Source organism: Protopterus annectens, chromosome 1.part0 (genome assembly GCF_019279795.1).
Source record: "Protopterus annectens isolate FY-2018-M chromosome 1.part0, PAN1.0, whole genome shotgun sequence".
Classification (NCBI taxonomy): Eukaryota; Metazoa; Chordata; order Ceratodontiformes; family Protopteridae; genus Protopterus; species Protopterus annectens.
Window position 1 is genome coordinate 1,542,319,289 of NC_056725.1, and position 26,297 is coordinate 1,542,345,585.

At 40.6% G+C, this 26,297-nt stretch overlaps 1 protein-coding gene across 1 annotated transcript in view; it reads right to left on the minus strand.

Annotated features, from left to right (window-relative positions):
- The window catches only part of MICALL1 (MICAL like 1), a 977,256-nt gene that overhangs the window by 326,655 nt on the left and 624,304 nt on the right, over nt 1–26,297 (minus strand). The window contains exon 10 of the mRNA XM_044068010.1: nt 11,307–11,441. Coding sequence (XP_043923945.1) covers nt 11,307–11,441 — 135 coding nt within the window. The remainder of the gene's footprint in view (nt 1–11,306; nt 11,442–26,297) is intronic.

Sequence of the window (26,297 nt, forward strand, 5' to 3'; positions counted from 1 at the left end):
TTTGGCTTGAGAACACCTGGAAGGGGCTGGAAAGGACCATTTCTTAGAGGGCCAGTGCCTAACTAAATCTAGGAGGCTGAACTTGTAAAAAAATCTTTAACAGTTTGCATAGATTTAGCTTTATCTTCCATCTTTTTAAGAACTTCCTCAGCCTGGTTGCCAAACAGGTGGTTCTGATTTAAAGGAATATTCAACAATTTAGCTTTAACATGATCAGGCAAAGATTGTTCCTTGAGGCAAGCATGCCTTCTGATCACAGACCCAGTAACAGAAGCCCTGCAAGAGGCTTTTAATGAATCAAAATCGCATTGCAAAATATGTTTTCCAACTTGTTCACCAGAATGCATTAAATCCTGTAACTCTTTATTTTCCACACAGTCAAGAATCAACATCATTTTCTGTTTAAGCAGTCCAATAACTTTGCTGATACTTTAACATATGAAACTGGCAGTTTAAAGCCCTAATGGCCAAGGTTGCAGAAGTGTAAATCTTCTTACCCCATTTATTCAGCGCCCTGGAGTCTCTATCAGAAGGGGTAGGATTTTTAGTAGTAGAAGCCTTAATGCCCTAGGGCCCCTGTGAAATAGTCACTGGATCTGCAATAGGATTTTTAAAAAGGAACTTGTGGGACTCAGGGACCCTGTAGTATTTGTCAGGTTTTCTGGGAGCAGGAGGCAGGGAATCAGGGGCCAAACTAGATTTCGAAAATGCATCCGCAACAATGTCTAGTACAGGAGGAATTTCTAAAGGCCTATGCTGAGGTAGGAGAAGGAAATCCCTAAGCCTCTTTTTTGAATCAGAAAAATCCTGTCTTTCCCAGTGGAAATGCTCCCTTAGAGTATGTAAGGTTTCCCCAAAAGAAAAATCCTCAGGAGGGGAGGCAGAGAGAATGGAGTCCTCTGCAGCAGAATCTTTATAAGAAGATAAGGGCAAATCCAGATCATCAGAAGAATCATAAAAAAACAGAATCTTGATCAGAAGATTCATAATCAACTTCAGTCCTAGGCCTCTTGGGGGGGGGGGTGGCTACCCCTGATTAGAGTTATTAGATCTTCAGCCATTCTTAACATTTGTTTTTTAGGCATAGAGGCCTGAGCATGTGGCCTGGGCGCTGTTTTTTTAGGCATGGATCGAGATTTAGGCCTAAGTAAAGGAGGAGGCGTCAGTTTAATATGCAAGTCCGTAGGCCTGAATACACCCTCAGAAGCCGGTGCGTGCACAGAGGCTTTGGACCCATCCAAGGTAGAGACATCCGTGGATTCCATAGGTGAAATATCTCGCGGCATACCGGACTTCGAATGGGTCTCAGTAAAGGCCTGCGAATCCGAAATATCGGGTATCAGGGGCTGCGAAAATGCCTCAGAGTACCGGTGAACTGGCGACTGGTTTAGGAGAAGCGTCGTCGGCTGTTTTGGACCTCGACAGCCTGTCTCTGTCTATCTTTGCATTTTTTCGGAATCCCGGTAGTCAGATGGCTAACTGATGACATTTCTGGATAATTAAATCGAGAACTGAAATATTTAGAGGCAAAAATATGCTGACAATGGACAGTGCGCTGATTAAATAAAGCACAAAACTGACAGCAAGGTATGTCATGGTTAGGGCCTAGGCAAGGAATACAGTATGAATGAAAATCTTTATGAGTTATTTGCTTTCCACAAGCAATGCAATTATTAACTTTTACTGACATTGGTAAAGAGCAAGAAAAAGTTTCCCCAACGGGGTACTTAGCTTTAGTTGAACACTTCTGTTCTGAAACTCGAAAATGAAAATTTCAGGAGTCGGCCGACCGACACTTGCGAACTGCTTCTGCTTCGGGCACCGCACAGCAAGAAAAACTGATATAATGGCATCAGCTGCCTGTTTTATACCCCTGACGACCTGACGTCATGGAAGAAGGGACAGCAACCGCCGCAGGACCCAAGACTTTGTTAATCAGGCGACTGAGGGCAACCTGCAAGCAGATAACCCAAATGTAATGTCTGCCACAGTGAAACATGAAGAACATCCAGTAAAATGAACTCTGCTTTCACTGGTGATTTTATTATGTTTCAGAAGGTGTTTAGCTGACAGCTACATTTCTCCTAACATTACAGCAGTTTTCAAGCTGTAACTACATGGCAAATTCAAACAATAATATTTTCTACCACACCAAATAAAGTGGTCTGTTTACTCAAAAGTAGTAACAAACACTAATTAGATCTAGGAACTGTGGTGGTGCAGCGGTTAGCATTGTCACCTCACAGCAAGAGGTTCTCCCGTTCAATTCTCGGCTGGAGCGCCTTCTGTGTGGAGTTTGCATGTCCTCCCCGCGGTCGAGTGACGTTAAAGACATGCAGGTAGGTGTGAGCATGAATGGGTGTGCCTTCTTTGAAGGTTGGGCATCAGACTGGCAACTCGGCACTGTAAAAATCCACTTCCAATCATTAGCGGACCGGAGTTCCGCTGTGGCGACCCCTAACCGGGAAAAGCCATAAGACATTAATTTCAGATATTAAGTAAGAGAATTTCATCTTTATTAAATAAAGAATGATTAGCAGTGTTGTCATAACCAGACTGTCGGCTAATGAACATAAATGCATATTTAAAAGTAAGAGGAAATATGCACTTGGTTGACACACACACAGACACAGACAGACACACACACACACACACAATTCCCAAACCTCACTAACTAAATATACAATCTCTGAGGCCGCAATACGCTGGAGTAAAATGAATTCTTGCCTTGCTGGAAAACCAGTTAATCCCTTTAATGTGAGGTAGTGTGACCTTTGGTGTTCTGCCTGATTCTGGTAGTCTGGGCTATCCAAGATACGTACTGTGCATGATATATTGGCTGCACAGTACAATGCTGTCTCAGTGTGTTTTAATTTTTCAATACAAGTCTAGTCAGTTGCATGTAGGATACTTGCCTGTCTATATTTTAATGTGGAGATGCTTGTTTCATCTTTTTGGTCTGCTCTTTATAAAAGTTGTATAACTCTGAGGAAACAAATTATTAAATAATCAGACATGTCCGATTCAGAAGGTAAGAGGTGCTGAAGTATGCCATGGAGCTGTTGTAGGGACACTCGCAACACATCGGATTTGTGTGCTTTTTAAAATATATTATATTGTGCTCCATGGAGCATTTTGTTTTAAAGTAAAGCTAATTTTTACATTTTAAATTCTCTGTTAACAGTACTGAGAAAGTGAAGTAATGGAACTTCTTCCTCTTGGCATCGAGCAATTTACAACTAACACACTGACTGGCTTATTTAATCAGAGTGCATGTTTTGGAATATTAATTAGTCCTCACTGTATAACTGAGATTAGGAGTTGATAAGCATTCATGATTGCAAACTAAAGTTTTACAAATCTGACTAAATATTTGCACATATGTCATATAACCAATTTTTTTAGTTTCTGACTATAAAAAGAAGTTATGTATTCACCATAACATTCCAACTGTGTTGTCCATTTTCATTCTTCTTTAACCTGTGGGTTCGGATCTGAACCTCAGATGTAATTTGTCCGCTATTATAGCTTCGGATCTGACTTTCAAGCTCCTCCCTTACCCATAATGCTCCTGTCCTCCAGATTACCTCAGACTGAGTTTGCTGCGGCTGTATATGCCTAATACATGAATGTATAATTAGAAAATTATCATAATATAGAGAGCAGACAGAATCAGGGGCTCAAAAGGAACAGTGGTTCCTAGAACACCTTTGTAAGTCTTCCCATAAGGGAAAGGGGGATGGAGGTGGGTAAAGTTGAGGAAGAATGAAAATGGTCAGCACAGATGGAACATTATGGTGAGCACATAACTTCTTTACCTGATGCTGTCATTTTCATTCATTCCTCAACCTGTGGAGAGAGAGTCCTCAGCTACATTGTCTCTTGGGTGGCCCTCATGGAAGGATATTCCAGGGCACCACACAGCCAAAGGATGCTCTACTTCTGGACATATCTAACTTGCAGTATTTGACAAAGGTATAAGTTTTTGACCAGGAGGTGGCTGCACAAACATCAATAGATACCCTGGATCAAAAATCTGCTGAGGTGGACATCAACTTTGTAGAATGAGCTTTCAAATGTCTGAGTGGTGTGATCCCTTTTGCAGAATAAATGCAGGGAATGCAATTTGCAATTCATTTAGCTAAGGTTGTTTTGGACAAACACTTCCTCAATTTTGCTTTGAAAAAGGAAACACATAACTGATCAGATTTTTCTGAAGGCCTTGTTCTGTCCATGTAGAAGCACAATTGTTTATGTACGTCTAAAAGATGAAGGCTATATTTGTCCGTGTTCTCAAAATTAGTAAAAAATACAGGAAGACGGATTACTTGGTCGATATTTTCAGAAGCAACTTTTGGTAGAAAGGTAGGGCTCGTACACAGAGCAACTCTGTCTTTATGAAAAATCAAATAAGGTGGTTTTGAGGAGAGTGCTTGCAATTCTGAAATTCTCTTAGCCAAACAAGGAGCCACCAAAAATATAGTTTTCCATGATAAGAATTTGAGATCTACTTTGGCAGAGGGTTCAAAGGGGGAGTGAACTAGGGCTTGTAAAACCACAATGAGATCCCATGGAGGACTGGGTTCCTTGATCGGAGACCTAAGTAAGAAGGTACCTCTGAGAAAAGCCTTAAACAATTTGGAAAAAGCCAAAGATGATGAAATCCTGGACTGTCTAGCCATCACTGGAACTGCAGAAACCATGCAGTCAATTTGTGGCCTGTTAGATCTGGGTGAATTTGTCCTAAAGGGTGAAAGATGAGGTCTGGATGTGGGTCCAGTGTCCATGGAGGATGTATCAGAGGAGACCACAGAAGGGAAACCAGGCCTGATGAGGCCAGAAAAGTGCAATGATGATCACTTTGCTCTTCAGCCTCTGTGATTTCTGGAGAAATTGAGGTAGAGGGGGAGTAAGCATAAAAAAGAGCAGAGGGTCAAGCATGGACTAGAGTATCTCTCAGTGATTGTCCCTGAGAAGGGGATCAGGGCAAAGAGACTGCTGCATTTGCTGTTGGACAGGGATGCAAAAAGGCTGCAGCAAGGGTGACCCCACTGCAGAAATATCGAGTTTGCCACAGACTGATTTTATAGACTACTCATGAGGCATCAGAAAGGTTCTGTTTAGCCTGTCCATTAGAATGTTGATTTCCCTGGAATGTGCATTGCTACTAGAAAGTGGTTGGAAGAGACTGCCCATTGCCAAACTCTCACTGCTCCTCAACAAAGAGGGTAAGATCTGATTTCTCCCTGTTTGTTGATGTACCAGACGATGGACCTCTTGTCTGTATGTACAGCAACAGTCTCTAGAAGAAGAAAGCTCTGCAAGGCCTGCAACGCTAGAAGCACCACTCTCATCTCTATAACACTGATATGCAGGTTGGCCTCCTGTGTCAATCACGTGCCTTGAACAACTCGTCCCAAGTAATGACACCCCATCCCCAACTGGGACATGTCCATGGCGAACACGGCAATGGGGGGGGGGATAAAAGGACACCCTTCCTCGATGTCCTTGAGTGAAGCCACCAAGACAGGGAATCCCTTGCACACAAAAGAGAGCTTTACCGGATGATTCAGTGAGTAACTGTGAAATGACCATTGGTCTACTAGCATCCACTGAAGAATCCTCATGTATAAGCGAGCCATAAGGATCAACATTATGGTGGCAGCCATAGAGCCCAGTGCTCTGAGAACTAATCCTGCTCATGGCAAAGGAATGGCAAAGATTTGCCTGATATGCAATCTCAATGATAGAATTCTGTTTGAAGGCAGTAAGGGCTAAGCAGTGGCGTTTGTCTGGACACACCCCTATAAACTCTATCACTTGGACTGGTTGTAGTGAAGACTTTTTGGGGTTTATTGTGATCCCCAGTGAGTCCACTAGAAGAAGCAGATAATCTCTGGCTTGGATAAGTAGATGCCTGGTTGAAGCAGTCAGGACCCAGTTGTCTAGGTACAGAAACTCTCTGAGTCAGAGTCTCAGGTGAGCCACTACTACTGCCAAACATTTGGTGAACACCCTGGGGGCTGTAGCCGAAGGACATAGCTCTGAATTGATAATGACTGGCTCCCAGCTGGAAGTGGAGAAATCTCTGAGCGTGCCTGTTCATTTTGATGTGATAGTATGTATCTTGAAGATCTATTGAGCACATCCAGTTGTCTTTTTGGAGAAGTAGAATAGACTGTACCATGACCATCCAGAATCTTGAGTTCTTTACAGATTTGTTCAGGAAAGTTAGATCCAGAATCAGTCTCAGGTCCCCTGTCTTTTTTTGGAACTAAAAAGAACCATGACTAGATTCTGGATCCTGTTTGGTCTGGTGGGACTGTCTGGATGGCTCTTTTGTCTAGTAGCTTTGTAATTTCTTGTGCTGCTGACTCCCTCTGACTGGGTGGAACATAGGGGAGGTTATTCTTTTGAATGGGAGTTTTCCCAAAGGGAATGATGCATCCTCTGTGTACAATCCTTTGCACCAAATGATTGTTTGTAATGGCTAGCCAGGCATTCCGGTGCAAGGATAAGCACCCCCCGAATGCCTCCAGAGAGGAACACCTGGGCAGCCATTCAGGAGCACTGCAAGGATCTTTCAGAGAAGGATTCTTAAGATCCTTGGCTGTGTGGGCCTCCTCTGCCACATGGGAGGCATCTTCCATAATTATTTCCCCCTTGCCTCTAAGGAAAAACTCTTCCTGTGAATCCAGGAAAAGTCCTTGTGATTATTTTGAACCACAATTTCTTACCGCCATGTTGGATCCTGGAAAAGGACATCTGTAGAGTACAGAATTGGATTCTGATTGCAGACTATGTTTTCTTGTCGTTTTCATATCGGGAGAGAGCATCTTTCATGGTTGGGGAAAAAGTGATGATCCATCAAAGGGAGCATTGATGAGTAACGCCTAGAAAGGCTCAGCAAAGTCACAAAGTCGCATCCAGGCATGTCTCCTTATGGCACTGCCTGAACCGGCGGCCCCTGAGGTACCATCTGCATTATGCGAGAAGAACCTCATGGATGCGTTCAAGATGGAATGTAGGATGTCCATTCTAGAGGAAACGTTTTTCTGTTCCTCTTGAGAAATGGACCCCAGGGCAGTGTTAGAGAGTTCCTTTACTAAGTCCCTCTGTAACCTGGCAAAATGAGCCAAGTAAATCAGTGATCACAATGCGAAGGTCAGTGATATGTACACCCACTTCCCAAATATGTCCAAAGCCCTAGACTCCCTGTTCGGGGGATGGACAGAGGAGCTCTGTTCAGCTAGTTCCTCCTTAGTGGCTGCTTCCACAACCATGGCATTTACCAGGGAACATTTTGTCCAGTGTTGCTGATCTGAAGTGGCACTAAGGATTTTGTCAGCTCTTTTTGGTATGGGCTCCATGGTGTTTGACTCCTTCCATGCCTTGCGGGAGACAAGATCTATAAGGTCATCTGCAAGAGAGGTCACCCAAGTTGTAGACAGGCCACACCAAAAGGCTTCCAGAAACACCAACTTCTCTTCAGCAGGGATTTGGGTACACCATCCTCCTCTTTGGTGCAGGATTTCAAGGATGTCTGCGAAGGACACATCATCAGGTGGAGATCTTGGGGACCCTCTCCCTTCATCAAAGTCCATGTCTTCTGTCAATGATTCCTGGGGGGAATCCAGGTGCCTCCTCTTGTACAGTCTCTTTCGAGGGACCTCGTGTGATGTTCCAGGGAGGTATCGAAAGAGAGGGGGCTCTGTAGGGGAAGTTGCTAGGAGGCTCTTAGGGTCTGGCTGTCCCTGAGGTGCAAAATGAGTAAGGTGAGGTGCAGAAGTCAGAATAGGAGTGGGATCCAAAGGAGGTACAGTCAAAGCAATCCCTCCGGAACTGAAGCTCTCGGAGCAAACAACCTCAGATCTTCATGGAACCCATGCCCCAAAGGGGGGAGTTAGAGCCGAGCTGAGCTGTAAAGTGCTATGGCTCCAAGGAGAAGTGATAGCTCTGACAACTTTGGAGTCGAGGGCATCCCCTAGGATCCAACGTTGACAATTCAGCTCTGAGATCTCTTGTGCTCCAACAGAGTAAGAGCAGAGCGGCTCAGAGAAGTTGTTGGAGGCTAGGATGAATGCGCCATAGGATCCAACGTATCGACTCTGGATACCTCCAGATCTGAGAGCTCCAAAGTAAGAGGTTGGATTTGAGAAGGAGATATTAAGGGAACAAAAGAATGATGGTGGCTCATGGATCTGGTGGAGGATGGAGCAGCCAAAACCCTCATCTGAATCTGTGTCCTGAAGAATCTCCTTATTATCCTGTCCACTTCTGCTTCAGAAAGACTTCTGGAAGATCTAACGGAGGAAGAAGTGGAGGGAGGCCTGGAAGATTTTTGTGGGGTCCCCTGAAGAAAGGGAGACCTAGCAGTATGAGATATGACCTCCAGGGAGGCAGTAGGAATTAGGCGCAGAGGAGGAGTCAAAGATGTTTGTGTTGGACCCAAAGGTTTTGGATCCAACAATTTTAAAGTCTTATTTGGTGGCTCTGAAGTAGCCCTTTTAGGAGACCTGACAGGAGATCATTTTCTGTGCTTTCTGGGTACCTTAAGCATTTTTGGAAGGGGTTGAGCCCCTGATTCTTTAGAAGGTCCAGCAGAAGAAGAAGCAGACTGAGGATATAGGCCCTTCAAAATCAATTTATTCTGGTGATTAACCAGGGCTCAGGTACTGAAGCCCGCATAAATGTCATAGTCCTTATCTAAATGGCTAGGGCCTAAGTAGTAAACACATTCCCTGTGGGCATCAGACTGAGGAATTTTGTGCCCACAGGAAGTACATTTTTTGAACCCCACTGGCTTGTCAATTTTGTCAGATACTGGTAAAAAAATATAAGAAAGAGAAGAGACTTTTTTGTTAGAGAAATGGGAAGAAAAAAAAAATCTACCAACAATGGTAGGCACGAGAAATACCAAATGACAATCAAAAATGAGAAATGCAGAAACCCGAAAAAAAAAAACTTGGTGAAAAGGTTAAGGAAGGGTTATGGTAAGTAATTAGATAAGAATAAAGGAATTTCAAAAGTTAGATATCACTCACAACTTATGAAGAGCTATGACAGCAGAAAAAACAGCTTTCTTGAAGTGTGGCAAATGACATCTGAGGAAATCTGGAGAACAAGGGTATTATAGGCAAGGGAAGAGCTTGAGAGTCGGATCCTAAACTATAAAAGTGGCCGAATCGGATCCACGGTTCGGATCCGAACCCACAGGTTGAGGAACAAATGAAAAAGACATCAGATCAGTGGTTTGATAACAAGTTACAGCATTTGGGCAGTCCAAACAAACTCCTTCTTCCACAGACAGATATTATCAGTAGCCTCTGGAGGGAAGAATATGGAACAGAAGACCACTAAAGAATAGATTTTAACAGTATGAACAATTCTCCAAAGAAGTACTCAATGTACCTCTGTCTAATGTATGGGGTTCTCAGTACCTCAGATTAAGCACAGATAGAGAGTCAAAAAGGAAGGGAGAACATCTCCATCAGCCAGCACTTGAAGATCAGGTCCATTCATTATTCTGTACTGTGTGAAGCACAGGTGGCATATAGAGGGATTAGCATTCAAATGGGCATCAGGGTTACACTTGGGCATGAAAAGCCTAGAACATGCTTACAGGTACATGACAGTTTAAATGCACAGTTCTCTCGTACCTGTACAGCCATCTTTCACCATGTGCTGAGCAGGTTATCAAAGCTCACTACAGGGATGGAAAAGTTAAAGGCAGCTGGCAATAAATGTGAAAAGGCTTGATACAATTGACTCTGACTCTTGCTAACAAGAAAAACTGCTGAGGTCAGATAAAATGGATCAACCCTTGGGTTCAAGTTTAGACCTAGAAACACATTTCAGGGATTGAAAGATCAATTCCTTTCTTGTCTGAGGGGCAGCAACTCACTAAAGTTAGTAAAACTAGAGAAAGGTGCACATTTAAGCTGAATTTTACTCTCAAAACAAGAGGCTGTGGGGCACCGCTCTAAATGATCTCACTCTTGTCAACAAAATGATGGGGGATGACTATCCCATATGCAAACAGAGGAAGCTCAGGGGGTACGGGGCACAGTGGACTCAAACAGAATCAGATTTGGCCTCTAGATCCCACACTTCCTCCCTATGATTTTAAAATAAATTCTCCAGCTGGTCTTTGTGTAAGATTCTTACCATCAACATTACATCCTGGATGATGATATATGTGCCAGGCTTTCCCTTTATGACACTGAGCCATTAGACAAACAGTGATACATGCAACAGCTCCTGTCAGCCTCTTTTCTGGAGAAAAAAATGTCAACATTTGGTGGTGATTCTGCCTCACTACTTAAAGATTGCACATACACTTACAAATGTTGTGCCTTTTATATAATGAACATTGCAGTTTTTCTGTTTTGTATATTAAGAGCTGGTCCAATAATAGAAGGAAATGAGAGCCATGACGGCATGAATGCTTCAACCGTATATGCAGGAACACCATGAGTGGCTCAGAGATGTATCAACTCCCTGAGCAAGGGAGCTACAGACAAATTAAAATGTGCTACAGGATAAAAGAAGGATGTAGTCAAGTGTTCCACTGCTGCAGAGGAGATCTCAAAATAAGACGTATTCTTCCAGAATGACCCCACAACTTTTATAATGTTAAGATAATTGCTTGGAGTTCTGCAAAAGAAATGGTGAAATTCTATTACCTCTGCTGAAGCTTCACTTGTAATAATGACGCAACTTAAAAGAACTACACTGGAAGTGGGGTACCGAGACTCCTGATCTTGTTCTAAAGAGGGTAATATGGTGATTGAAAGACTATCAGAAACACAAGCACTTCAGTGAGGTGAATGTGTGTTTTTTACAACTTAAAAAGATGAAAGTTACGAATGGTACAGGTTAGTGCTTCAAAGCACAATCTTTGAAATGGAATAACTGCAAAAGTAAAAACCTGTAACATGGCTAAGACAGTACTAGGTACCTTAAATGAAAAACTGGAAAACATATTTCAAAAGAAAGGAACACAAGCCAGAGAATAACCTTCCCCAGACAACTTGGGGTTTGGATGCTGCACTAAGGCCAATCATAACAGAGTGAGACTAGATTTAAGAAATTATATCTACTAGCGTTAACTACATTAGATACTGATGCAATCTAACAGACTAGACTGATGGAACAGCGCCATATTTCTGCTGTTTAAGTTTGTGCTGAACTAGTATTAACTGTATTAGATACAGATACAATCTAACAGACCATATTGACAAAACAGTACTATATTTCTGCTGCTTAAGTTTGTGCTGCACTGACATGTCCAAGGCTCCACTTACCTTGCGTTTAATTAGTGGAAATCCATGGCCTGGTGCAGGAGGACGGGGTGGCTTTGGACCTTTTGGAGTGCTGGACTTTGAAGGAGATGTGACAGGAGAGGCTTTCCTGTTAAAAGGATTCTCTTTACATGATGTCTGTACAAATAAAAGAAGAAAATATATGAAAAATCAGATACACCCCTGACAAAATGATATCCTTAAATATAACGTAAAATTATACAACTCTTCCCCTGTCTCATATCATCTAACATAGTTATCAAGAGTGCAGTACTTCAAAAAATTGCTTTTCTTGTGCCCTTTCAATGCATCATTTTGATGGTCTTCCATTTTTTTCTCCTACATCCTCCTACTCAACCCAAACACAGAGCCATGGAAAGACATCATAAGCTTGGCATGTTCTCAGTCCTTGTTGGGAATCTACTTTAATTCAGAAAGTCACTTACTTGAACTAAACTGCAAGAACTGTGTTTACTGCAACTCTCATATGAATCCAAGTGTAATGAAATATACAACTGCCACAAAAGTAAAACATGTACACATTACTTTAAAACACTCAAACTGGTCCCAATGACAAAGAAAAAATCAAAAATATAACTGTGTATGTACACATACACACATCTACAAGCCTGTGTATGGTGCATGCAAAAAGGATTTTACTGTTTTCTATTCATGAATGCATATACAAACAAACAACACATGTAACTAATATAATTTTGTTAATGCAGTCTAAACAGAATGCTACTGCATGCACTTATTTTAAAATCATTTTTACATCTTACTTTATAACACTGACAGAAGTAAACAGTGCAGCACTCAAACCATTAAAATAACGGGATGGGTACTTGCGTATTATTGCAACCAGCAGCGGAACAATAAATATGGTCACAAATGTGGATATTTGCAAGTTTAACATGGTTGTGAAGGTTTCAAATGTAAAGATTTGTAAAAGTCGTTGCAGTTATTAGCAATGCATTTTATTAAGCCCCTTCTAAAAAATGTATACTGTGACACTTTGTCAAACAACTGTAGTCGTGCATGCTTCATAAAGTATCGCAACATACCTTTTTTCAGGTAATAACATGTAAGAAATTGCTACATACCCCTATCGCCAGTGAAAGGTGCCCCTGTGGAATGCACCACCACCTATACGCACTGCTGTTACTTAAGGGAGTTGAAAACCCCGGCCTCACACGTTTCCCCTAAAAAAAATTACGTTCTCCATATTACATCGCAGGTAACATCAGAAAGCATCACAATCAGCCAAGTACGACTAAACACTTTGCCAAAGACTTGACGCAGAACATATTTTCAAAGCCAAGCTAAGTTATGAGACCGTTATGTATTCGCATACATTTCAACTGTCTCATTATTCAACTGTCTCATTATTACAGGTGTGGGTGAGGGTGGTCTTGTGAAAGGCAATACTACTTCAATTAACAGTTGTCATTTGTGAGGTTTTCAGGACTGACCTTCCAACTGGGAAATCATAGTCCTGGCAAATGTGCCCATTACAGTTGCTTTCTGGATGACATGCAGCAGATCTCGACAGGCACAATTGTGTAGTGGATGATGACATAAATATTGTGTATTAGGACAGAAATAAGTAATATAATGAATCACATTTTACAACATTATGTGAACACATTTCACGGCACGTGAAGGCCTGCCACAATATATGAAGACTGAGTTGTTTGGAATCTGGTTGCTATAATACGCAAGAACGTAATAACGTAATGAGACCAATTTTAAACTACACATTACAGAGGTAGTACAGAAATTTCAAAAAATCCTTCCCTGATCAATATTACAGCTGAGCAACACATCACACCATTTGACTGCCTGATGAGGGATGTAGCAAGAAGCTACAGTGTAATAAAAAATATTCAAAATTAAAAACAATTTGCAGCCTGATTATTGTTACCATACATTTAGGGTTGCAACATAGTATGGTCAATAGTTACTATTAAGTAAAAATGCCAGTAAGATGATTTTTTAAATAATTTTCTCTATTTTAAGGGTTTGCATTTTTTTGCATTGTGGACAGAGAAGCGAACAGTAAGCGAAAACAACAAATTTTAATTGCGCTTCTTTAAAATTAGGTTAAGAAACTCTCTCTCCAGTCCTATACACTAGTTCAAGCTTCCAAGCAATATGGGTTAGTCACTTCAAAAAGGTAAGCAGTCACTTCTTAACATATACATTAGCAAAAGAGCACACGGGTGTGTTGGATGCTCAGCATAACCACTGAAGGAGAAGCCATCTTTGCATAAACTGACTAGCTGTGTTTATTCACTGTGTGAAGCATTTAATCCAAAATGTTTTCTCTAGCAATCCCCTTCATCTGGCACCAGTAAACAGTGGCATTAAATAACATAAAACAAATTATGTCTTGCTAACATATAAAAGAAGATGGCAGGTGTCATCTTCATTTTTCTTAGGCAAGTACCACTTGCAAACTTAACTTTACTGCTTATGGTAACCAACAGAAGCCTTACCAGAATGAGTAGCTAAATTAGTCTGTTTGCAGGCCACAATGTTTGAGATAACAGGGCAGCCACAGCTACACCTGTGTTTTGAGGTACTCCTCTCAATTATTTTTTGAAGGAGAGAATCCAGTAGAAGGAATATCAAAAATGACAGAATCCTAACTGAAGTACAGGAGAGATGAGACTTTAAAGATGATATTTTCCTCGAAGATCTACTACTATGATGAGTATTTCAGTATCTTCTTCATGAGTCATCTGGGAAGTAAATTTTTATATTTAGGCAGACCCACAAGAAGTGGTGGAAAGGAAATAAGAACAACATTAAGTTTATGGAATGAAAAGGTCTTTTATACCAAATTATGCTGTTTGTTGTTTAACAGAAGTTATGTCAGGATATTAAAGACCTGGAGACACCACCACTCAGTGCATCCAGGATAAGGTAACTATGGATCAGTACATACTGCTAGAAAAATTATAAACACACCTATCAGATCTAATTATTAGGTACACAGGGCTGATGGTTAGCAACTGAGACCAAAGACCAGTGATGTGACTATGGTAAGATGCATCAATGTGCCTCCGAGGTGAACAAAAATCTCATTTTAAGAAAGTAACCATTTAGGATGCGATTTAGCACAAAATCAGAACTGGCAAAGGCTTGGTTGATGTGACATCAAATCAGTATATATGCACTCAGTTTAATGCAGTATATAGCAATGACAGAACTTTACATTCACTGAAGAAAGGAAGAGGAGGGCGTCCTAAGTGAGATGCTGAAAGACAGCTTAAATTAAATACACAATACTAAGAAAATTCAGTCAGTGCTGATTAAACTCTACAACAAACAGGGACTAGATCCAAAGATATTTGCAAATCTTTCTTTATCAAGGCACTGAAGGAGACTTGCACATTTCCCTTAAAATAACAATGCTTCAGAACACCTGTCTCATGAATGCACAATGACATTTGGGTCTTCAGCAATGCACTGAGGCTGATAAGCCAGATCCCACTAGCTGTTATCTCCCATGATGCACTGACAAAGGAAGGTTTACAAATATATTTGGCCAAGTTTCTGCATTTTGACAGAATCTTTCTGACATATGCATATTTTATTGGGCTTTAGCTCTTCTGTTTGCACCCAATTAGAGCTCATACTTATGGTTTTGTTAAAAAAAAACTACAATAATGAATACAAGTCTTATTTAAGTCATACAAGATATATCCATTACAGAGAAATTAAAAAAAAAAGTTTTCTGAATGCTTAACCATGCCTCATGGTTTCTATCTCTATATCAGGTGTTCTAACATTGACACTGCACTGAGAGAGTGGGGGTGCTCTACTCCTTAGCTGCAAGACTTCAGATTAAATATTTGGCTGTTAAGCACAGAGTAATAAAGCTCTGACTTGTTAAAGAGGTGCTTTCTGTTCCAAGGGGACAGGATTTGAATCTTTCCACCTTCATTTGCCTACTGTGTGACCTTGAGAAACTTATTTAGCCAGACAAAATCTGGGGCAGTTAGAAAGTTGGGCAAGACTTCTTAATGGTTTCCTGGACTGCATGTCTAGTAACTACTACCTATGAACTTGCGCTAAACAGAATTCCTAACTTCTTAAGATAGTAGCAATTGATGTGGATACAAAAAGCAAAACAACAATGGTAATGCTCAAAACAAGAAAAAGAGATTTAATTAAAAACATACGAAAAATTACAGCAAAATATAATCTTATTGCAGGCACATCACCTGGAAAAATGTTTTTTACTTGTACTCATTTTAATGACTCAGAAAGAATCATCTTCTGAACAAAAATGTTGCAGAAATCATTGATACAAAAAAATGTCCCTCTACTTGCTCCATATTCATTGTCCTCTTGTATACTCTTACTTTTCTGGCAACACAATTTACTTTCTTTGACACTTTCCTGAATGCACTATGCAAATTACACATTTTATTACTGAAAGTATAACTCGCTATGGGGCCAGAGTCAGTAAACACTACACTTAACTATGAAGGGCAGCTGCAGCTAAGCAGAGCATAAACTGTGGGCATAAAGCAAAAGCCATTTCAATCACTCGGTCAACAGACTTCTTGCTTTAACTAAACTATGCAAACAGTTAATGAGTAACATATAAAATGAAAGCTCAGATGCTGATGGAATTAATGATTTGGGGGAGGGGAGTAATGAGGCAATGCTTGCTTTCCTCTTCCAGACAGGTTGAGACATTTTGGGTTGTCATCTCGGACATGAGCTCTGGTGAAGATACACAGGGTTGTAAGCAGCTAGTAGGTGGGGATACTTTCCTTGCCTAATCAGCACACAGCTATCTCCAGATGTAGCCAAGCATATCTTAGAGGAGGGTAGGACTTAAGGGGGAAAAATATTGGCAGTGTAGAAGACATCAGTCTCAGTCTTCTCCTACCATAGTTCTAAACTGAGTGTTCCCATCAGAGATGGCACTAAGGGACATGAGCTTGTGAACATGTCTACAACAATAGCACAACCAAATTTGCAGAGAGCTGCATGAAAACCCAGTTTAAATGCTACAGACAAAGTCATGATCACTTCTACATTGGCCCCAACTTGGGGAGAGAGAGAAAAGCTTCTCCACTTCTTGGTAATCTAGGGAGGAATTGTTCTTATGTACCCTTATGCCATCTTAGTTTAACTTATGAAATCCAACAACCTATCACAACCACAAAGACTGCAGACTCTGGCTTGTTTCAAATATATCTAATAAAGAGGTAAGACTGCATGTCTTCACTATTCTTACATATAATAGTATTCTCAAATTCCCTCCAGACATGGCCTCCTTTGCTTCCTGAACTGTGATGAATTTGTGTTCTATTAGGCAAACAAAATTCAGTTACCACCTGTGTACTGGTAAGAAGTGTGAAATGCATTAATGGCTCTTGTCCACATGTACCCTGAAACAGCTCATGCCTCTATATAGGAATACTACTTCAACAGCTCACCAATAAATTATATCCACATATCCTTTGACCTCCACTCTTCAAATATATGTGGCAACACGGAGCATAGATTCATTTGACAAGAGATTACTTAACATTTAGATCTTTCCAATGCAATAAATGGTATACCAAATCAGCAAGAATCTAAACCAAGGGTAAATTATCATCATCATCATCTCACTGTTTCCCATTTTCTACATGAGGCTGTGGTGTTGTGTCAACTGTCACCATCTATCTCTCTTCAATGCCACTCTCCTGACTTCTTCAACACTTACACCGGACTGTCGCAGGTCTTCTCTTACACAATCTATCCACCTCTTTTCTGGATGCCCTCATCTTCTCTTGCATTCTTCCTGTCTATCCTAAATCATTTTCACCAGATTGTCTTCTGCTTGTTTGCACAAGGACCTGAACCACCATAATCTGTTCCCTTTGACCTTTTCTGCAATTCGAGCTACTTTGGCTTCTGCTCGTGCCCTCATTTCTCATGTGTTCCACAGTGTGCATGCTACCACCCATCTGAGGCATTTTTATCTTCATCACTTCAAGCTTCCTTGACTGCTTTGCCTTTACTGCCCATGCTTCTCTACCATAAAGTAGTACTGGTTGCACCACTGTCTTGTACATCTCACTTTTCAGCTTCTTTGGCATTCTTCTCATATACAACAACTGAAACTTTGTACCAGTTGACTACAGCTCCTCTGATTCTAGTTTTGACCTTCTCATTCAGACTTCCCTTCTCCTCAACCACCTCTCCCAGACATATGGAACTGTTAACCTGTTCCACTATTTGCCTTTCTATGTCAATTCTCCGTTTCTTATGATTCCCTCCCATTTGCTGCCATTACAATGGCCTTATCTGTAGTCAGTTTCATCCCATGTGCCTTCAGTTTTGCATTTCATTCCACTATCCTTTGTTGAAGTTCTTGCTCAGAGTCTACATGTACTGCCACATTGTCTGCATACAGCAACTTTTGCTGACCTCTTTCCTCCAGCCTGTTTGTTAATGTAGTCTCTATCAATCAGTATGAATGACAGGATGCTCAGAAATGAACTCTGATGCACACCCACTCCCAATGGGAACACCTCTGTGAGGCCAAACACCATTCGTACTTGACTCCTTAGGTCCTTGTACACAGCTTGCACTAATTCTACCAGTGTTTGTGGGGAAACTAAGGGCAAAAGGGACAAGTAGACACAAATACATATCCGTTTTATTAACTGGTCTCTGTACCCCTCATGTTGTATAGTATACCCAGCATGTTCCTAATACAGGTTTTCTGCTTTCTGAATCTTCATCGTTACTGCCCCAGTACCTGGTCGCTTTGCTCTTTTCTTCTTCCCCTAGCTCTTCCATGTCCTGTCAACATTCTCCACGTTTTCCTCTATTGTCACTATATACAATTTTTTTTTTCAAACTCCAAATACTAGTGATCTCGGGCTACTCCCAGCATTCTACATCACTCTCTTCCACTGTCTGTCTGCATTGTTCTTTCTATAGCAACTTCATAGAGGCAAAATTCTTTCTGTTTTTGACACATGGACAATATTTCCTGTATTTTAACTTCAGTACATACTTACAAGATATCAGGCTTCTTATACAGGTAGACAGAGCTAGGATAACTGTGAAGCTGGATGGAGAAGTTATGTGACCTTTTGGTAAAGAAGAATGCATGGAGTTTTTAGTTATTATAGTGGAGCAAAGATGATTTTAACTCAAGTCTTTTAACAGTAAGATAAAAGATAGTGTCCAGTTTGCATGACTATGACGCATGCTATCCGAGTTTGATTAATAGCTCGGGCACCTGCTGCAACTAGTGTGGGAGGTGATGAGACTTTACCTGCTTACTTGTATTTGAAGGGGAGGGTGCTAAGTTCATGTCTGGAGGCACACTATGGATACAGATTTCCTCAGTGGATATACACACACATATGCATATGTACATCATATAAATATATATAAACTTTAAAATCCAATCCACTGCACTAACCTATCACTAACACTCAGATACACAACTGAGAATGCAGTCAAGAATTATTATCCTTACAGGAACACAGGAATGTACAAACAATACCAGGCAAGTGATCACAAGGACAATAACAAGGTTAACTATATACACACTCTTCAGGCAATCAATAGTGCTCACCTCCTAAACTGAGCAGGGCTGTAAGTGATAACTCAAGTGAAAACTTCTGTTTAACAACCCAATCATCAAGTCCATCCTTAAAGGTAGTGAAAGCAGTACTTTGACATGTAGTATTAACTTACTCAATAGGCAGGGAATACACTGAGTTTGAAATATCTCTCTCCAGTGAGTCTTGTTTATTAAATGATAATGGCTCACTGCTATTCAAAAACATGCACACTGCTTGGCCAGCTCAACTAGCTTGCCCATTTGTAAATCGAGCACATACTAGCAATAAAAAGTCTGGCTGCTGAAGTAGCACTGGGCGGCTAGTGGCTGCTGAAGTACCACTGAGCGGCTACACTTTCTACTGGCTTATGCTGGAAGACAGGGCAAAATACAAGACAAATCAGGTTCATTCTATAAAACTAAAGAAACAGCAACTACGTGATTCTCCTGTGCTGTCCCTCAAAATCCTGATTTTTTTTAAACATTAAGAGAAAAGCAACAGAGATTCTCTTTTCATCATTGCTTCTCCTGCACCATATCGATGCACTGTGCGAGAGTGTGAACGCAAGTCTGATACACATACACTGTATATCAGCTAACAGACGACAACGTGGAAGAAGACTGAAGTGCTGTTATGCAAAGACATTATTTAAGAAAGCTAAGCAACTTCTTTCTTAATTAATATCATTGCAAAATGGCAACAGTCCATGACTGTGTGTGGGTATATCAAGATTTACCCATGGCTGGCTTTATTTGATCACTCAGGCTTTACCCTCTTAAACCACAACAGCTGTGGGTATATTCTGTTATATGCACATACAGTTATGGATTACTGCTTAATTAGATTGCAAAGATTTAGGTTCCTAATGCAGGTGTTTACAAAGCCACTGTTTTGTAAAGAAATAGGTCAAATAGGCCTGGGTCTTTCATGGCAAGAAACCGGACACCTCAGAGAAGCCTGTAGGCTATTAAGTATAATGACAGAGTTGTGATACTCTATTGGAATAGTTGAAGAATTTCAGAACTTTTCTTAGTAATCTTAGGGCCTTTCCAGTTGAGTGTTTTGCTTGCATTTATAACGACAGAGTTGTGATACTCTATTGGAATAGTTGAAGGATTTCAGAACTTTTCTTAGTAATCTTAGGGCCTTTCCAGTTGAGTGTTTTGCTTGCATTTATAAATCCCAAAAGGAGCACTGTTTTCAATGATGGGTCTGAGAAGAGCAGAGTACAGTGGTAGGACGACTTCGCTGGTTCTTGAAGATATTCCCTTGAAAGTAATTAGGCCAGATAGAAGTATTCCTTGACTATGGTGGAAAGAGAACGATCAAATGACAGAGAGTTGTTTACATATGGAGACAGCAAAACCACAGCAGTAATTTTACACTTCTCCATTCTATAAAATCTAAGTGTTTGCACATGCATATACAGTTCCTCTTCAAAATATCTAAAACCCATAGCATCTAAAATCATAACATCGAAACCATAATATCTAAAACCCAAAACATCTGAAACCCATTATATCGAATTTCATAACATCTAAAATGTGCATCACAACATCGGATACTACAAATCGCATGAAATAACATCTCCACATATAACGACACCAAACTAACAAACACACTTTTTCCTACATTTCTGCAAGGGGGCAAACCCCCATTGCACCACACATGTAGAGGGCTCTACCCCCATAAATTAAATATACCAACTCCGAGATCGCACTACAGTGGGAAAAAGTTAATTTCCTAACCCCACTGTATCACGATCACCATAAAAAATGTACACATAATGTCTATATCAGTTGACTGTATGGCTTAAAAAATACATACAGAGTGGCAAAATAAACACTATATAAATAGTATAAATTCCTACACTATATAAATAATAACTATAGAAATAAAAACTACATCTCATAGTGATACCACAAGATTAACAGATTGAACTATAACATTTACACGTTTGATGATACACTATTACATATTATACATTTTAGATGTTATGAAATTTTTTTGATGTTTTGAAGGGGAACCATATATGTGTGTATACACACACACACACACACACATATATATATATATATATATATATATATATATGAGAGAGAGAGAAAGAAATGAGGGCAGAATATGTATATAAAGACAAAAACAGAAGCACTCACTCAAACCAGAAGCAGAAAGGAGTCTAGCACACTAATCTTTCCAAAAGGTTTTTTAGCCCAGATTCACCACAAAAATCAAAACAGTAGACTATGGTTTCATCTATTGGCATCGCTGCTGTTTGAATAAAATCCAAAGCAAGCAAGGTGGCATTTATACGCTAGCTGAAAAATCATGTCACCAAATGTATGTGATAAAAAATGGCTGAAGTGTACAGCTTACTCAAAACAATAAGAGAGAATACTCCCCTGTGCGGTTTCTTAGAGCCAGAAGGACTTGATCATGATTTCAGCAGAGAAGCCAACAATTTGAAACACCCATTTAGGGCCAGATGTTACAAACCTGATGCTATACATACAGCCCTGACATGAGTCTGCAATAAACACAGAAATGAACTGGTCACATATATGTTAATATATGTGACACCAACCAACTTAGGGAGGTTAATAGTTTTGCTATTAATATCTTCAAGATAAAGCAGGTATTCAAATGAAGAATGACATTTTTCAGCAGTACTATTACGGACTCTTGCAGGTTTGGTTTTATAAAAGGCAATGTTTGGTTAACCGCTAACTTTAAAAGACTGAAACACAGATATTCAGACACAACTGTTGGGATCTAGACCATGGAGTTGTTTTCCCCATGACACTATCTTTCTGCAAAAGTATGTACATAACTACGCTTTTTACAGAAGTAAACACTTCCAAGACCAATGAAAGTAGGGATGTGATTACCTAAAAAACATAGAGGGTTCTTTAAATGGTAGTAGACATTTGCACTGCATTCTATGTTGGTCAAACTTCTTGTACTTGGAAACAGTGGACTTCTCTGAATGAGTGAAATGAGATGTAAAACAGAATAAAGTCCTTTCTATAATCACAGCCTAACAAATGAGAGTGCACAATCCTCACAGATTATTACTATACTGTACTGATAAGGCAGCTGCATATTTGGTGTGGTGTCAGAGTATTTTATTCAACAGAAATGGTCAAAAGGTAACACTTATCGCTCGCTCCATATTATATATGTATATATATATATATATATATATATATATATAATACACCACAGACACAGACACACATACACTCATACATATATCTTCATATTTGCGCGGCCATGAGTTTCAAAGATTCTTCCATGAAAACGGTGTCTACACTCACTAACCTGGATAAACGGACGAAATGGATCTGGATCCCACACATTTTGGTTTTGTGAAGGGTAGATCATGACTGCTCAACCTGGTCGACTTCTTTGAGTCAAGTCACCAGAGTTGTGGATAAAAGCAAGGTGGTTCATACAGCCTACTTTGATCTGGCCAAGGCCTTTGATACCACTCCCCACTCAAGAATCATAGAAAAACTCACTAAGCTAGGCATTAACCCATACATCACTAGGTGGATTGCAAACTGGCTCACACAGAGTACCCACAGTGTGAAAATAGCTGACTTCAATTCAGACTGCCAACCAGTCAAGTGGAGTCCCACAGGGTTTGGTCCTAGATCCTATCTACTTCTCTGAAGTCCAGGCCAACACGAAAGGACTCTGGGTGACAAAGTTTGCAGATGATTGCAAGCTGGGAGCTATTACTAACGCACCAAGTGATGCTGATATCTTACAGAAAAGGCCTCACTGAGACCAACAACTGGTGTCAGAACCATGGCCTTAAGCTCAATGCAAAAAATGTGTCATCATCCCCTTTGGGAAAAACCCGGTTCCCATGAATTACCACATCGATGGTAGTCCACTAAACATAGAAGGCATTATAAGAGATCTGGGAACACAGGTTGACAGCAAACTCTTTTTTTTACTACCACACTGCCACTGTGGTCAGAAAGTCCTTCTATGCGGCACATCTCATTACTACGAGTTTTGCATCCAGGAAGAAAGAGGTTATTGTCTCCCTCTACTCTTCCCTCATTAGACCAATCATCGAGTACACTGCCCCATTTGGCATGTACCTCACTAGACACCTGTAACAACCGGAGAGGCCACAAAAGTACCTCATAAGAGGATCCTAGGCCTTAAACACTTGTCCTATATATGGACAGACTCAAAGAGCTCCAACTATTCTGTCTCATATCACCTATTTAGAGGTGATCCCTGCTTGACTTACAAAGCCATGTCTGACCCAGCTCTGTTAGAAATGCTACATCTAAAGAAATCCCAATCCCTACACAACACACGCTCCAGAAACTTCAACCTCATTACCACAGTCAACAGAACATGCTGGAGGGACAGGTTCATAAACCAGACACTGCCCATGCTATGGAATAGACTTCCCATACATGTCAAACAAAGCACCTCACTGGCCCTCTTCAAGAGGAATCTTGATGAGTGGATGGGAAATAGAAAATTCACCCCGGGGATCACTCCAGTGGCTCTAATCGACAAAGGCACTGGGAACTAAGGTCAAGTGGCACGATGCCATGGTAATCCTACAGTATAGGCTTGTAAAGGTTCCAGGGCCATTAACCTAGTACACACCTATGAAACTAATTGGCCCCTTGCAATGTTCGCCTTCATAAAGAATGGGTGCGAACTATTAAAATCCATGTAATTATTTCCTGAAAGTATCCTTGCAGAAAATATTAGATTCCCATGATAGAGTGTCCTTCTGTAACATGAGCGTGATGTCCAGAAAATTAATCTTTGTGCCCCAAGCTGACAATTTAAAATTAAGGAAAAGGATGCTTTGAGATAAGGAATTTACAAAAGCAAACAAGCACTGCTCACTGCCCTGCCAAACAAAAAACACGTCATACACTATCCAGAACATTTGCTGCACAACATACTCTCGGAAGTCTTGAAGTCCAGACCGACTGCTTTTCCACCCATTCTCTCCAATGGTTTTACCTCTGGAGCCCAACGGAGTATTAGACTTTCTCAGTCCTCCACAGGACCCTACCAACTTACAGTACCGGACCCACACTCTACTGGACCCAATAATCTTAATGAACAGGACCAAGCCCTCAACACCCTTACCCAATCATCAGATTCTACTGCTGCAGACCGGAACACCAGCTTTCCGCTGCCAATATGCAGAAACCTTAGTAATGTCAAGCAAATCATTTTAAATAACTGGCATTCATCAGAGACAACAGGGATCTAGTAGATACACTGGGTTTAAGTCCTCTTTTTCTCACAAAAAAAAAAAAAATCTCTAAGGAACTCTTTTGAAAAGGCAGACTGCACTTTTCTGCTTTCTCCATCTGACTGAACTGGTTTACCCCAAGGAATGTTCAAATGCAACAACTGTGTATCTTGTAATTATGTATTACAAGCTAAAGATTTTGTTTTCACACATAACTGGAAGAAAATCAGGTTTAATGAGCACTACGACTGCAATAGTTCCTTTTGTTATTTATGCAGCAGTTTGTGACACCTGCCCATGTTTCTATGTGGGGAAAACTACAAGAAGACTTTCAAGCCGCATCAAAGAACACTGTGGGGTAATCCGTAAGCATGAAGTTAAGAATGCCTTACGCAGACACAGTTTAAAGTGCCAAGGATTCACAGGTGTCAAATTATTTGTGTTAAAAACAAATACATTCTTTTTTTGGTGACAGGGAAGGGTTACTGGACTTTCGTGAACTGAAATAGCAGACAGAACATAATGCAAAGTCACATCCTGGACTTAATGAATACAGTAACTTAAAATGTGCCCGCAGATGGTTATACAGACAGTTTATTTTTGATTACCAATAGTTACATCTTATCCCAATGGTTACATTTATTGTCACAATTTCTACCTAGTTTTGTAAAGGTTTTTTTTTCACATTCACACTGTTATTGAAGGCTCCTCTAAAACTATTAGCTTAGCTTTCTGATTGGCTGAAATAACAATCGCAATGTTTAAGCATTTAAAGGAAATACTATTTAAGTACTCGTTTCTACCACACTTGTATTGAGTTTTCTGAGGAAGTTCCATATACTTATTAAAGGAACAAAAGCACTCAAACACTAGGTTTGTGTTGCGTTTTTTATTGGTCTGGTGGGAAAGTATTTAATAGCAGTCTCAGAGTATATCTCCATATATATATATATATATATATATATATATATATATATATACACATACATATACATATATACATACACATACATACATACATATATATCCATCCCTGTATGGTAGAGTGATGAGACTCGTGGCACAAAGCCATTTGGGAACCAGAAGGAAGATGTAAATGAAGAAACTGTCTGAATTCTGAAAGAGAAAACTCACTTCACTACCTCAAAGCATGCCCCCAGGGAGGAGGAGGTTGATGGAAGGCATGCTTCTGGACCACTGTCTCCTTCTGACCCGAAGGTAGTCCACTTGAGGCAGAAAATGGAGCTGAGCTGTCCAATGCTGACACGCAGAGGGACAGAGAAAGCTCCAACAGCTTTGGAGTTAATTCTTGTACCTTGGAGCTGACGACGACACTTCAGCTCTGAGTCATATGGATCCTACAGTTTAGGAGCCAGTACACTCAGAGAAGTAACTGGATCTGAAGACAACACCATCGACGGATCCAAAACAGACAGTCCCAGAAGGCATGGTTCCATGGGCTTCAAAAACGAAGGATGGATCGGAGAAGGAGCCAGAACTGTTAGAGTAGTACTTGTGAAATCTCTTGACTCAAAGGGGTAGGAGCTGGGAGAATTCCCATCTGTATCTGTGCTAAGAGAAACTTCCTCATCATTCTATCCATATCACCTCTGTAAAACTCCAGGAAGAACGGGAAACAGCAGCTATTGTGAAAGATCTTGAATGTTGAAGCTTCTCTAAAGAAGATGAAGGTAACAGAGAGGGGAGGCAAACTGGGTCTGGGGAAGCTGTTTCAGCTCTGAGAGAACTGAATCTGAATAGTCAGACCTAGTATCTGAAGAAGTCTGACGGTTTGGAAACCTTCTTGGCCGGCTTAGTTAGAAAAAGGTGTTATAAAGATAAAAGGGCTTAAATGTGACAAAAAATTCACTATAATGCTCGACAGCAGTAGCAACCATGTCCGTGCATGAAGCTGGCAAACGAGATCTGAGGTATGGAAGGGTACCATAGCATTATGGATAAGAGAGTAACTTGAAAGTTTGTAGTAGGCCACGAGCTGTATGAAGCAGCAGTGTCAGATAAGAGGATCAGATTCAAACCCACATGCTGAAAAATGACTGAAAATTGACAAAGTACAGTTGTGTACACCTACCATAAATGTAGATGTTCGAGTGTCTTCACTGTTGCAGTCATGACTGTAGGGTTCTCCCC